Source organism: Ornithorhynchus anatinus, chromosome X1 (assembly GCF_004115215.2).
Source record: "Ornithorhynchus anatinus isolate Pmale09 chromosome X1, mOrnAna1.pri.v4, whole genome shotgun sequence".
Taxonomy (NCBI): Eukaryota; Metazoa; Chordata; class Mammalia; order Monotremata; family Ornithorhynchidae; genus Ornithorhynchus; species Ornithorhynchus anatinus.
In genome coordinates, this window is record NC_041749.1 from 124929887 (window position 1) to 124945265 (window position 15379).

Genomic DNA, 15379 nt, shown 5'->3' on the forward strand with positions numbered 1-15379 from the left:
CACCACAATCCCCTTCCCCTCAGAATTGGGCACCACCAGCCCTTCTGCTGGGCACTTAGGACTCCAGTCCCTCTCCAGGACTCCCAGACCCCATTTCCACCTCCCCGCTGAGCACCCACAGCACTTTTCCTCCAAGACCCCCCCAAATATCCTCTTCCCAGGGCCCACTCAGCCCCTCCAATCTCCCTCCCCAACACTGGTGGATGTGTCTTTGTACCTGTAATACCTGCAATTGTGCCTACCTCAGGCCGTGTAACTGCCACAATCTACTTCCGCAACCAGAAATTTGTGGGGAATGTTCTGTCGCTCAAAACGGATCCAATAGTCTAGCAAAAATGTCAGACCCCAGGTAGTTATAGCAGCAGTAATGTCAGTGTATGGCCCAAAGGTGCTTGACATCAATCCCCTCCACCCCGGGGTTGCAGTAAGATGACAAACTGGTTAGGGCCATTTTCAGTAATTTCTACAGAGCAAAAGTGGTTTTGAAAGTTTCAAAAGCACTCTGAAAATTTGCTTTCGAAAGCATGGCAATGAGGAATGGGACAATTAACTTGTTCAGGTGGAAGACTAATGAATCTAACGTCATTCAAAAACCTGCTCCCCTGACAAAGATATTTGGTTTTCAAGCCTCATTGATTACTGTGGATTGCAAGGTGAGGGATGTTGTGAAAAAATAAAAAGTGGATTTGGTGGTTTCCACCAGAAGCCAACCCCACCACCCCCACAATACTCAAATTTCTATTCACACTTCTCTCTCCCAAGGGGCGGTGTAAAATTCTAGCTCATTTCCATGTTTTTTGAAGCTAGCCTCAAAAGGTGGCAGACAGGGAAATAATAATGTTGATAGTTGTTAAGCGCTTACTATGTGCAGAGCACTGTTCTAAGCGCTGGGGTAGATACAGGGTAATCAGGTTGTCCCACATGAGGCTCACAGTTAATCCCCATTTTACAGATGAGGTAACTGAGGCACAGGGAAGTGAAGTGACTTGCCCACAGTCACACAGCTGACAAGTGGCCGAGCCGCGATTCGAACTCATGACCTCTGACTCCCAAGCCCGTGCTCTTTCCACTGAGCCACGCTGCTTTAGGACTGGAGTGGAGCAGTAAAAGTCCAAGGTAATAGAACAATACTCTCTGCCACAACCAGTCCACCACCACCAGTCCAAGATCACAGGACTGTTGAGCATTCAGGGTTCTGTGCAGGAAATGCTGGTGGTTTTTTTTTTATTATTTTTACAACTCTCCAAGTTAACTTAGAGACAGTCGGAAGGTTTAAATTTATAAATCTAGTTTTTATTTGTTCATTAGATGAAAGTATGAATTTTTGGTCATGTCCTCTACAAGTTAATTAAACCAGGGGACATGGGACACAAAGGAGCTTCTGTCCTAAATCAGATGTTTGGGAACACTTAATGAACAAATTCACAAAGCACCGAAAGCAATCTGAATCCGTATTTATTGAAACGAGGAACACCACCTTTTCCTTCACGAGCGCTGGAGAGCAGTGCTGAGGGGACAGGCTGAGTCTGTAACCAAGTTAAAGACATTCAAGATGGACTAAGCTTGGTGTCAGATAATCTACACCCCTATCTGGGAGTTTAAAAAACAACCGCAAATGAGAACGCAGGATGGTGCATTTGCACTTACAGCCGGTGTGTCTTTCGTTAAGTTCGTGAGACACAAAAGCAGTCCCTTTCAGCCTACTCAAATGAAAGAGGATGGTGCTGTGGATTCAGTCGAAGCCTAGCTTTTCAAAATGTCAAGTTAAAAAGTGCAAACTTGGAGAAATCAAGCAGCGCAGCCAGAACATCTTTATGGACGGCAGCCACTCGGTGGCCTTGGTCTTTGGCTCCCATTCAGGCCGAAGGGGACAGGCTGATTTGCGTTTGAAACACAAACAGCAACTGCATTTATTCCTAAGGCTCACAGATAGGCATGGAAGAGTCTCAACAGCCAACCATACAGATAAAATTCAACTACTTTAAAAGGAAAAGGTTGTTGTCGTTTGGCTTTCAGCTCCATGACGCGGAAGCACCAGGAAGACCACCAAGTGGCTCCGAAGGCTGGCGGGCTTGGTTTCCCCCCAGGGATGGGCAATGGCACATTACTGGCTTCTTAGTATTTTAGTCAACTTGACATGAAAATGATCAAAAATACAAGAAAAAGTAGAGCTATAACAATAGAGGAAAAAGTGCTTATCAGTTCAAATAACATTAACACCAAAAATGTAACTCACATTAAGTTTTGAAACTATATTCTTATCATTGTAAACATAGTCATTTCAACCCCCAAAAGGGGTAAAAAATGGAATAGAGCATTTTCAACAATAAAACTGGAATAAGAAAATGCACCTATGGTAATACTAATCAAAGAGGAAACAAGAGAAAGGTAATCACTTTCTAGTTAGCAAGAGGAAAAAACACCATCTCCTAAAGTAACAGAATACTTGAAATTATGCCTGGCACTGAGCTTAGTGGTCAGTCAAATCTGGTGTATGTACTGACACATACTGGGGAAGTTATGCTCAGATGCAGTACAACAAACAGTCACAAGCAGTAAAAACTCTATAAAACTCTGTAAAATTTAAATGATGTTTTTCCCCCCTTTCAGTTTGACCAACAGAATATGCTTACCTCACAATATTAATGGTAGTGTTTTGCATTGAAAGTTTCATAACATACAGAAGTGCCAGAGTCTTGCCCAGAACGGTAGGAGGTGTGAAGTCATTATGGACACTAACCTGAGTTGTACAAGAGGTGACAAACTTACCTTTCCCTTTTAAAATGCTCAGTTTTAAGGAAAAACCTTTCTATTCCATTCTCCATAGCAAACATTCACAGTGTTTGGCCTGAAATGGCTCCAGATCAGACTCTATAGTCGGAACGAGAGCCTTTTGAGTTGAAAATATTTGAAATAAGCTTCTGTTAGCCATGAGGTAGAGATCCATTTTTGCTTGGTGGCATGAGTGCAAATCTAACAACATTTTCAACTGTTCTGTAGTGCAATAGATTTTGGGAAGAGGATATACATCAATTACTACTCTACCAAAAGGCCAGTCTACTGGCATTTAGAAACAACAAAAAAACCTAAAACCCAGGCCAGAGAGACCAGAGCAAAAACCTGTAAGTGAAAGAACAGCTAAAACAACTAACTTAAAAACAAAACCAACAGTAACAGTAAAAGTGGACTGTAGCCCACACATTAAATTCAAGCACCGCCTAGAGACACTCTGTTTCCAGGTGCCAGGCACTTGGATCTTAACCCAAAAGTAACAGTGGACTGCAGCCCACACACATTACATTCAAGCACCTCCTAGAGACGCTCTATTTCTAGGTGCCAGGTACTTGGCTCTTAAACTCAACAGTAACAGCGGACTGCAGCCCACACACATCACATTCAAGCACCTTCTAGAGACACTCTATTTCTAGGTGCCAGGCATTTGGATCTTTACAAGTTGCAGTTTCCCATTAAGGGGAATCCCAGATCTTATGCTTCATACACCAAACTCAAGGTGCAATCCCCAAAAGGCTGTGTGTTTAGTTTGGAAACTTGCTCATTCTTTTAAAGTTGTCATCAATCCCTACTAGACTTAATATGGACCTCCATAGGCTTGAGTAACACTAACTGCTTCTCTCTCCTCCATCTCATCCAACATTCAGCTTCTGTCAAAAACCGGTGCTTTTCCTTTAACGATGCATTGCACGTTTCGATTTCTTTCTCATTTGGCTCACTTTTTGGGCGAACCTGTTCTCCAAGAATAAACTAATCTGCTAACATACAATTGGTTGGGCTCAGGCAGCTAGTTGAACACGATCTCATTTTGTTCGGGAATACCATCTTGGTAGGGATTTCTGCATTTAATTTCTGTCCAAAAATGTAGCGGCTGCACTCACTTTCCACCTCAACCATGAAAACTGCCTTACAGGCATTCTAATAAAAGGTTATCTTAAACAGAGGGATTGTTAGACTCAAATTTCCCCAAAAGGCACTTTACCTTTGGACTACTTCCCCACCCCCCCACCCCTTAATCAAGTGTTTTTAGGTCACCTCCCCCTGCCCCCTCCCCCCCAACGAAGACCCCTACCCTGAAGTAAATCATAAAGATCCTGGTCTTATCAGATCAGTACACTGAGTTATTTGATCATTTATAGATGCCTCTTTGAAGGCATTAAGGCTTTTTCCCTTTTGAATATTTTGTTCCAGCCGCGGAGTCTGACTTGCGGGTCATCCTGCCCAGTTCTTCTTGTACATTTCTCAGTACCGCTCTTTGTCCTAAAATGGAGGGGAAAATGAGCACAAGTTGAAATTTTGCCAGCATCACCCAGAACAAGCTTTTAGAGTCAATCCTTATCCTCCACCGCCCACTCAGAGAAATGGTATCTTTGGGTGAATTTCTCCTTGGTATCTAAACCTGCCCTTACACAGTGCTCTCCCCAATATAACTGGTCTTCACACTCTGAAGGTGTCTGGTGGGGATGCCCCAACATGTCTTTGAGATGAGAACAAAAATGAAACAAAACAAATCCAGGTGGGATTTTAAGACTGCACAGTTGTAAGCACCTCACTAGACTGTAGGGCAGGGGTCATGTTGCCTAACTACTGTACTCTCCCAAGAGCTCAGGATGGTTCTCTGCATGCAACAGATGCTCAAGAAATTTAGCCTTTACAAATGGCATATAGACCCCAGTACTGGGTGAGACCCAAGTCCAGTAGCTGGAAACAGAGTGGGATACCCAAACACAAACGGTCTCCTTCGATCTTCACTTATTCTGTGCCAGCGGGAGCATCTACACAATGCCGCCAGACCTCCATCCCAAATCCAATCACTTTTTAAAACTAAAAGGCAATTATTTCAAATGTAATCAAGAGAAAAATCCTCAGCAGATCTAGATTTATTTTTTTCCTTAAAATGAAAATCAAAGGTTGAGTGTTAGTAAATAAACCATTTAGAAACAGCCTTTGACAAAACCAATGAATTGAACAAACATCTGTTTTCCAGCTTAGAATTGTGTGTGAAACATTAGTGGTGGATGTTTTCCAAGATACATGGTGAAAACATTATGGGAAGACTACTAGACTGTGCAGATTTCAGAAGCTTTATCCAAAATAAACAGACCCTGATAGTTTCAAAAGAGGAAAAAACACTCAAGATCTTCTGCAGTACTCCTAGCACACAAAAAGGTGAAGACCTTCAGAAACATCACCGATCATCAAGTGCCACAGTCAGTTCTGAAGAATAATCAAGACACTTCCTGTGAAACTGTCAAGGAAAGAGAGTGAGGCTCTATATAATGGAAGTCTTACCTCACACCCCTCTCAAGTGCCCACCATGTGGGGTCCAACAACCCCCCAAAAAGAATTAAGTGGCACAAAGGGTTCTCTTCTCTAACACCCTTTCACTGAAAACCCAGAAAGCAAGTGTTCCCCAAAACCAAACCAATCAAACTAGGGCTGACTGTGGGCAGAGCACTGTACTACACGCTTGGAGCAGTACACTACAACAGAGTTTTGGTAGACATGATCCCTTCCTCAAGGAGTTTACAGTTGAGTGGGGGAGAAATCTTGACAGTGTTATCTGACTATTTCAAACCAGAACAGTGACTTTTGAGAGTTTTAGGAAATGGGTCCCCTCCTTTTCATACAGCTGCTCAACATATGAAAGAGAAGCAGCATGGTTTAGCGGAAAGAGCACGGGCTTGGGAGTCGGAGGACATAGGTTCTGATCCCGGCTCCGCCACCTGTCTGCTGTGTGACCATGGGCAAGCCACTTAACTTCTCTGTGCCTCAGTTATCTCATCTCTAAAATGAGGATTAAAACTGGGAGCCCCGTGTGGGACAACCTGATTACCCTCCATCTACCCCAGCGTTTAGACACTGCATGGCACATAGTAAGCACTTAACAAATACCATCATCATCATCATATAAAGCCAGGCAGGAAGATTTTAGGTACGAGTACATCTAATTTTGACAGTTAGGCCAATTTATTTGTCTTAAAATTCCCAGGAAACAGTAGACTCCCCTTTTAATTCAATATACGCATGCTATCATGAGACAGTAGAAAGGATGACAAAGCTTCTCTAAGGCATCCAAGTTAGCGGTTCCTACAGAAAGTTTATCCAGGGCCATCCTGCCTGTCTAGGAAGACAAGCAGCAGCCCAAGAAACAGTGACAACATTCCACCCCCTGCTCTATGTCCCCCCCAACCCCATAATTTCAATGAGGCAGCTCTCAAATGTATTTTGGAATTGGTCTTCAAATTCAAACCCTAGAGGTTCTTTTTTTGAAGAAGCTTTTCCACATTTGGATGTCACAAGATCATCTTTCCTTAGTTTTCCCTATAAGCTCAAGGGCTTCAAAAAATGAAGTACACCTCACGAGTTGGCCTCTAGACCATAAGCTTGTTGTGGGCAGGGAATGTGTCTATTGTGATATCATACTTTCCCAAGCGCTTAGTACGTACAGTGCCACCAGGATGGTAGAGGACGCGGTTTGCTCCCGCACACCATGATGCCGGACACAGATTCCAGCACATGTTCTCCTCAATGTGGGGCTCGGACACAGTGAGTTCCTCCCGCCCGCAGCCTAGGAGAAAGACGTCCCTTTTCCTTGTTTCTCTATTGCTTACTCGTGGTCACTAGCACCCCATGGGGAGCCCACTCGTACAGCTTAAAATCTGTTTCTGGTAAAGAATGAATTTTCCATGATTGCCCGAGACTTCCTTCACACCACCAAACTACCGATGACAGGCTTGCTGCCGCCCAGCTTGAAATGGCATTTCTGTCAGAGTGGCATGGCATCATAACCACTTCACAGCCACATTACGGGAACCTAGATTCTTCCAGGGGCTCTCCGCAGTGATGTCTTTTGGCAGCAAATGTGGTCTTGGTGAGACACCCTGAAAGCCCCCACTTCACAAAAACCCAGGAAAACGAAGCTCTTCAATACCTTGTTTTGGGGCTGTGCTCTGCATTCCTGCAGCAGCAGGACCCATAGGACAGCCAGGTTTTCTATTCAGCAGACTGTTAAAGAAGGTGGCCAACACCCCTTCATTCGAAGAACCAGCTAAAAAGAGACAAACAGCAATACATGCCAGTTAACAAGAGAATTGTCCTCAATGCTTAGACAGGAGATTTTGAGATTTGGACCAGTGGCAGATCAAGAACCCAAATACTGGTATTTGGTACAGAAACCAAAATTTTTCTATTTTCTATTTCTATTGTATTTTCTACAGAAATGCTCAGGGCATGTCACCCCCCTCCTCAAAAATCTCCAGTGGTTGCCTATCAACCTTCGCATGAGCAAAAACTCCTCACTATTGGCTTCAAAGCTCCCCATCACCTTGCCCCCTCCTACGTCACCTCCCTTCTCTCCTTCTACAGCCCAGCCTGCACGCTCTGCTTCTCTGGTGCCGCTAACCTCCTCACTGTGCCTCGTTCTCACCTGTCCTGCCGTCGACCCCCGGCCCACGTCCTATCTCTGGCCTGGAATGCCCTCCCTCCTCACATCCGCCAAACTAGATCACTTGCCCCCATTCAAAGTCCTACTAAGAGCTCACCTCCTCTAGGAGGCCTTCCCAAACAGAGCCCCCCCTTTTCCTCTCCTCTTCCTCCCCTCCTCCCCAATCGCCCTTACTCCCTCCCTCTGCTCTAGCCCCTTCCCCACCCACAGCACTTGTGTATATTTGTACTTATTATTCTATTTATTTTATTAATGATGTGTACAGATCTATAATTCTATCTATTTTGATGCTATTGACGCCTGTCTACTTCTTTTGTTTTGTTGTCTGTCTCCCCCTTCTAGACTGTGAGCCCATTGTTGGGTAGGGACTGTCTCTCTCTGTTGCTGAATTGTATTTTACAAGCGCTTAGTACAGTGCTCTGCACAGAGTAAGCACTCAATAAATGTGACTGAATGAATGAATGAATGATAGTTCTTTCGTACTTAAACCTGTACTAATCTGCCCGTGTCATAAGCCAGGTATATATAGGTTTAAAGCAAAAATGTAACCCCCTGCTTAACAACCCTCTTTATGGACTGAGCCAGGCCTTCGGAATCTACATTTACTCAAGGTGACTCGGGCCTGGCGATTTAACAGTGTGGCTTGTAAGCGCTGTGGAGCTCCTGCAAAAAACTGTGCAGCCCGGTTCATTCCTAGTGCGAATTTTACCTCTCAAGCATGGGCAAGGACCAGATTGGGCCCTGGGTTTCTAGCCCCTGAAGAGTCCTGTACACTGGAAAACCCACCCACCAAAAAGCATAAAGTGCCATCAGATAGAGTACAGTCGGGCTGAGGCAGAGGCTGGAAAGAATAGTAGCTTCGCGCCTCAATGAATGCCACACACGCGGATAAGACTGTTTCTTCCTCCACGGACTCTACCCACATCATGTGGACCCTGCTGTAACAGAAAACAGGCTTTGGTTGTGGGAAGAAAGTTCCTTAAACCTTCCACCCTGGTCTAGCAGAAATAACTGTTTGGGGCTGAATTCCCTGCAGCGCAGCCCAGAGAAAAGAGTCCGGGCCCGGGAGCCAGAGGACCTGGATCCTCATCCCGGCTCCGTCACTGGCCTGTTGGGGGACCTTGGGCAAATCACTTCAATTCTCTACCTCAGTTTCCTCATCTGTAAAAGGGAGGGAATTCAATACCTGCTCTCCTCACCTTACTTAGACTTTGAACCCCATGCAGGATAGGGACTGTGACCTCATTATCTCATATCTACCTCAACACTTAGTAAGCGCTAAACAAATTCCATAATTACTATTCTTATTTGTTTTATTAAATGGTTAAACAGCTCACTAGCTTGTCAGTGGATCAGTCAATACCATTTATTGAGTGTTTACTCTGTGGAGCACTGAACTTTTTTAGAATCTAACAGGGGAGGCAGGCGCTGAAATAAATTCCAGGTGGGGGAAGGCAAGCAAGTATAGAGCTATGTACATAAGTGTTGTGGGGAGAGGAGGGTGACAAAGAGGGTAAGCAGTAGGGAGAGATATAGGGCGGGGAGACGAGGGAATAGTCAGACACTCATTTTCCTTTTCTCCCACTCCCTTCTGTGTCACCCTTGCACTAGGATTTGCACCCTTCTTTCGCCCCTCCCTAAGCCCCTTAGCACGTATGTACATAACCATAATTTATAATAATGTCTATCTTCCCCTCTAGACTGTAAGATCATTGTAGGCAGGCAACATGTCTACCAACTCTATTAAACTATACTTTTCCAAGTGCTTTGTACAGTGCTCTGCACACAGTAAGTGCTCAGTAAATACAAATGATTGATTGGGAGGCTTCCTGGAAGAGCTGTGATCAATCAGTATTTATTCATTCAATAAATACTATTGAATGAATCAGTGGTACCTATTGGGCACTTACTCTGTGCAGAGAACTACAGGGCTTTGAAGACAGAGAGAGTAGTAGTCTGGCAGAGGGAGTTCCAAGAAAGAGGGAGGGCGTGAAGAAGGGCTAGGTGGCGAGAGACGAGAGCCAGGCACAGTGAGTAGGCTGGTATTAGAGGAGCGAAGAGTGCAGGCTAAATTGTAATGGGATAAGTAAGGATAAGCTCTGCACACAGTAAGCGCTCAATAAATACAGTTGAATGAATGAATGAAAGTAGAGGGAGAGAGCTGATTGGGTGCCTTAAAGCTGACGTGAGGAGTTTCTGCTTAATGCACAGAGGAGTGAGCAGCCTTTGGAGGAGGATGACATTTTAGAAAATTATTCGGGCAGGAGGGTGAATTATGGACTGGAGGGGGAGAGAGGTCGGAGGAGACTGATGGAGTAGTCAAGACGAGCAATGTCGAGTGCCGTAATCTACATCCACTCTCACCTTGAAATCTTTATTACAGTATGCTGGCCAGCAACAGTTCATGAATTAAATCCTAAGGGCAGCACTCTTCCCACCCTTCTGTGTCATCTACATACTTGAGTCCTCATCCCACCCAGTACTCAGGTTCTTACCCCCAACTTCCCCCCGACACACACTTAGGTATAGATCCTTATAGTCGGTTACTTCCCCTACCTGCAATTTATTTTCAAGTCTGTCTCCCCAACTAGATTTTAAATTCCTTAAGGGCAGGGATCAGTTCTACACATGCTATTGTGTTCCCCCCCAAGCACTTGGTAGAGTGCTCTGCACTTACTAAATACCATCGATGATGGTGACTGACTGATTAACCATGAGCCCTGTGCGGGATAGGGCCTGTGTCTGACCCGAGTTATCTTGCATTTCCCCCCAATGCTTAGTTAGCAAAGTGCTTGGCCCCTGTAAATGCTTAATAAATACCACACAACCTATTTTGGAAACCACTGAACATACAATTGCAAAACATTACTAATCTTTAGCTAACACTACCAAAGCCTACCCCTCCGGCAGTCCGCTCCCCAGCCCCACCCCCAAACAGTAAACTACTTACTCTTAGTATTTGCTTCTGCTGCAGCAGGTGAGGAATCAGACACTGCAGCACCAGCCTGGCTCTGTGTTTTTGAAGAGTCTGCACCTCTTGCCGAAGATTCCTTACACAGAAAAAAAGAAAAAAACAATCAAGATGACAGTAACGGCTTCTTTGCAGCTTGTCAAGAAACGAACCATCAAAGGACACATTTATGACTTCTCTCCTAAATGAGGGCTAAGTGCAAACATTGGAGAGCTTACTGGGAAAAATTCTAATCAGTGCCACTGATGGCTTTATTCTGCGTTTTCCTCCTAACCTTACATCGGTTTGCTCGCAGTTTCTTTTGAGCAAAATAATTTCAGTATTCACACTATACAGATCCCACAGGCTCTCTCACCCATGTACATCAGAATGGGCTAAAATCAGGTCCGTTCAGATTAGAACAGGCAAGAGGGCCCACTTTCAAGCATCCAAGCAATCTGGTTTGATTCAGTTGTTATCCAAATGGTACCATAACCAGGTTTTCTTCAGAGCTGCCTAGGAAATACTTACAGATCCTCGTGTAGGTGTGGCTGGTTGCCTGGCAAGGATTGCCTGCAAGAAAGTTAACAAGGGTTTGTAACTGGGCTGTAGGGATTAAGATTTTCTCCAACAGACACTAGAGGCCACTACAACTCAAAGAACCAAATGCTCCGGGCCTTGATCTACGGATGCAGCTACAAGAATATTGAGTTAATATAATTAATAATTATATTAATATAATTAATAATAAGCATAAACCCTGGGGAGAGAATCTGGCTTTTAAGCCAAGCCAACAACAGCTCCTTCTTGGGCTTGGAGAGAGAGTTCTTCAAAGGTAGATGTGCTTCCCGTCCCATCCCATCCAGTCCCATCCTGCTGCTCCCAGCACCCCTCCTCGGCCCTCATCCTGGAGAATGTTGACGAGACTGCTCCCGGGAGGGACGATAGGGAGCTGGATCACAGCAAGGGGCCCTAGGGAGCAGGCCCGCTGCCTCTCTGGGTTTCCAGCCACCAAGCCCTCTAGAGTCTCTTTAGGGAAGGCTTTGGGCCCCCTTCCTTCACCCGGGCATCGGCACAACAGAAAGGGCTCCCTGTTTCTTGCCCATCCACAGGCAGGACTCCAACTCTATTTCAGTCTGAGGGCTGCCCTCCATCGCCCACTCCCCGGGGTGCCAGATGGACATCCCCTACGTCTGAGGGAGCCCTCTCTTTCTATGGCCTATCACTCCCACCCCCTTCGGAACCCTCTCCACCTGTTTTCTAGGGAGGACTTGGTGGCGGAGGGGCGGGGAGAGGGGGAACGGGGAGGTGGCTTTCAGAAAAACACCCACAAGAGAGAGAAGTTGAAGGTTAGGAGGTCCCAAAAGTTGGCTGCAGGCTCTGGCTCCTTACCTTCCTATGCAGGGGCTGCAGCATCGACCCCAGGAGGCTGTCTCCTCCCACTCTTCCCTGCTGCACTGGCACTCTGGGTCAACGGGGAGGGCTCCCAGCCCCCACTAGGCAGGGTGCCCCAGTTTGCCCTTCTTTGGGAAGCCTCTTTTGGAATGGGTGAGGCCCAGCTCCGCCTTCTGGGCTGCTCTGCTCTGTTTGTACTAAAGAAATGGACCCCTCTCCTCCCCACTTTCATGCCTGCCAGGTCCTTGCCCAGACCACAGATCACAAATCAGCTTCCAAAAGGAGAACTAGCTCCTCGATCCTTGAACCAGGCAAAGTCACCATATGTTAGATGACAGCATTTTTTAGGTGGCGCCTTGGAGGCAGTGCATGTGGCTTTGCCCTTTTCGATCCTACCCTGCTCCCCTGATGTCCCTTTTTCACCACTTGGGACAGTCCCCACAATCCAGAGAATGAAAATACAATGGGAACAACTGTGACCGTAACAAGAGCACCAGAACCATATTCTACATTTCCACCACCACTCAATCTCGATCAGTTCTCAGGGTTCTGTCTTTCAGCCTGCTTAGATGTGGCCCAAATCAGAACCCATCCGGTGACCTCCTGAACTTATTCTCAAGGTGCCCCTGAAAGGAAGCCAACATGCCCGTGCAAAACCTGCCCCCCCCCCCCACCCAGGTGATCCCAGGGAACTTGGGTACGGATGTCAGGGCTCACGCTGGGAAAGCCTCAGGCACCAGCTCCCAGGAGTGAAGATCATGGCGGTTTGGCCCCGAGGGGGGATAAAGAGATCAGCTTTGCACCCACGGTTTTTGGAGCTGGAAAGGGACATACGCACCCTTGACCTGGAGGCTGCCTACATCCACGTCTCTATCCATCCCAAACTCCTCCAGTTCCAGATTGGCAATTCTCCTCTTCAGTTCTACTTCCTCCCTCTCAGGCTCCTGTCTGTCACCACCTCCCCCAGTTTGATGCAGGGGCTGGTACTCGCCCTGCAGTGACTCAAAAGGCAGGGAGCCCTGTATCTTCCCTCATACAGCCCCCTGGTACCAGAGACACACAAGCAAACTGGAGCAAGCTGGACAATCAGCCTGGGGTGTTTTACTGAAAGCAGCATAAAGGCATTTACTCCAAAAGCCACCTTCACACATGCAACAAAACCGGGGCCCCAAATGAGCTTGGCTTTCTGCCACTTAGCTGCCTATCAATCCAAATGAGGGGAGAGACTGAATAAGGAAGGAATAGTCATAGCAGTAAAGCTATTTCCTGAGCATCCACTGGGTGCACGGCACTGTATTCGGTGCTCGGGCAGTACAACGCAGAGAAGCAGCACTCTTGCTGGGAGAAGTAGATGTAATCCTGACTCACTGCTTTCCTTCAACCTGAATATTCAGTCTGTCACCAAGTCCTGTCGGTTTTACCTTCACAATAGCTTTTACAATCAGCCCCTTCCTCTCCACCCATCCGGCTACCATGCTGATCCAAGCACTTATCATACCTTGCCTCCATTACTGCACCAGCCCCCTCGCTGACCTCCCGGCCTCCTGTCTCTCCCCACTCCAGTCCATACTTCGCTCTGCCGCCCGGATCATCTTTTTAAAAAAACTGCTCAGTCCACATTTCCTTACTATCACCTATAAGGCCACTTGATCAGCTCGCCCTCTCCTGCCTGACCTCACTAATCTCCTACAACCCAGCACTCTCACTTCGCTCCTCTAACACCACCGTACTCGCTCCACCTCAGTCTCCTCTGTTTCGGCACCGATCCCTTGCCCACATCCTCTCTCTGGCCTTGAATTCCCCCTTCATAGCCAACAGACCATCACTCTCCCCATCTTCAAAGCCCCACTAAAATCATACCTTCTCCAAGTGGCCTTCCCTAAGCCCTCCCTTCTATGTTGGCTCTGCACTTTGATAGTCACCCCGCCCCTACAACACTGATATACAAACCCACCTCTACTTTAATGTCTGCCCCCTACTCTAGTCTGTGAGCTCCTTGTGGGCAAGGATCCTGTCTACCTACTCGATTGTCTTGAACTCTCCCAAGCATTCAGTATTGTGCTCTGCATACACTAAGCGTGTAGTAAATGCCACCAATTGATTGATAGTGACTCCTTTGGGGCCATTATCACTTCCATCCAGTTGACCAAGCCTTCGTTAAAGTCTCTTCTTCACTGAGACTAATGACTAATTCCCACCCATCCTTCACACTCAGATTTTTTTTTCCTCAGCATGTACATATAAGTATAATAATAATAATAATGGTATTTGTTAAACGCTTACTATGTGCCAAGCACAGTTCTAAGCACTGGGGTAGGTACAGGGTAGTCAGGTTGTCCCACGTGGGGCTCACATTTTTAATCCCCATTTTACAGATGAGGTAACTGAGGCACAGAGAAGTTAAGTGAACTTGCCCAAGGTTACACAGCAGACAAGTGGAGGAGCCGGGTTTAGAACCATGTCCTCTGACTCCCAAGTCCGTGCTCTTTCCACTAACCCACGTTGCTTCGTGGGGGCACACATCATACAGCATGGCTTAGTGGAAAGAGCACAGGCTTGGGAGTCAGAGGCCGTGGGTTCTAATCCCTGCTCTGCCGCTTGTCAGCTGTGTGACCTTGGGCAAGTTGCTTAACTTCTTTGTGCCTCAGTTACCTCATCTGTAAAATGGGGATGAAGACTGTGAGCCCTATTTGGAACAATCTGATTGCCTTGTATCTACCCCAGCGCTTAGAACAGTGCTTGCCACATAGTAAGCACTTAACAAATACCAACATTATTATACAATAATATGCATTCATTGTACACTCCATTATTTATTCAGCTATTTCATCCTGACACATTTGTACTGCATCTTGTTATAGCCTTGTCCTTCCATCTGCTCCCACTGTTTGCAAAGCATCTGTGTCTGCCTGACTCACTCAGATCCCTTTTTACTTCTTCCTCCTAGCTGTAATTCCTTTCAGCATCTGTCTCCCCCACTGGACTGTAAGATCTCCGAGAACAGACTAATTCTACTGTTCCCTCTCAAGGGCATTAAACTCTTTGTGAGAGCAGGGAATCGATCAATCGATCACATTTATTGAGTGATTAACCATGTGCAGGGCACTGTACTAAGCGCTTGGGAGAGTACAACACAACAGCATAATAGACACGTTCCCTGCCCACAGTGAGCTTACAGTCTAGAGGGGGCTTGCTTCTGTTGTCCCCGGCCAAGCCCTGGGTGCAGTGGCTTGTAACCAGTAGGCGTTCAGTAAAAACTACTGGCTGATGGACTGACTGTTGTCTGGAACTCCAGCTTCACGGGGGCAGGCCATCTCTAAGAGAGACCTCTGGTGAAATGACTACACTGGCTCCTGTTAGTAGGAGATGGGACCTGCCCTCCAGAGGACCTGCTCCCTTTAAGAGGGCAAGCGGCCAGGTCAGCATATCTGAGCAATGTCGCCACTGAATAGTAATAATTATGCTATTTGTTAAGTGCTTACTATGTGCAAAGCATTGTTCTAAGCACTGGGGGGCTACAAGGTGATCAGGTTGCCCACGTGGGGCTCACAGTCTTAATCCCCATTTACAGATGA

General features: G+C 46.4%; 1 protein-coding gene across 1 annotated transcript in view; it reads right to left on the minus strand.

The window, feature by feature from the left end:
• Positions 1-4112: 4112 nt before the first annotated feature.
• The window catches only part of DYNC1LI2 (dynein cytoplasmic 1 light intermediate chain 2), a 36859-nt gene continuing 25592 nt past the window's right edge, over positions 4113-15379 (minus strand). Inside the window, exons 10-13 of the mRNA XM_029049870.2 lie at positions 10941-10982; positions 10410-10509; positions 6947-7063; positions 4113-4272 (exon numbers count right to left, since the gene is read on the minus strand). Coding sequence (XP_028905703.1) covers positions 4169-4272; positions 6947-7063; positions 10410-10509; positions 10941-10982 — 363 coding nt within the window. The 3' untranslated portion in view covers positions 4113-4168. The remainder of the gene's footprint in view (positions 4273-6946; positions 7064-10409; positions 10510-10940; positions 10983-15379) is intronic.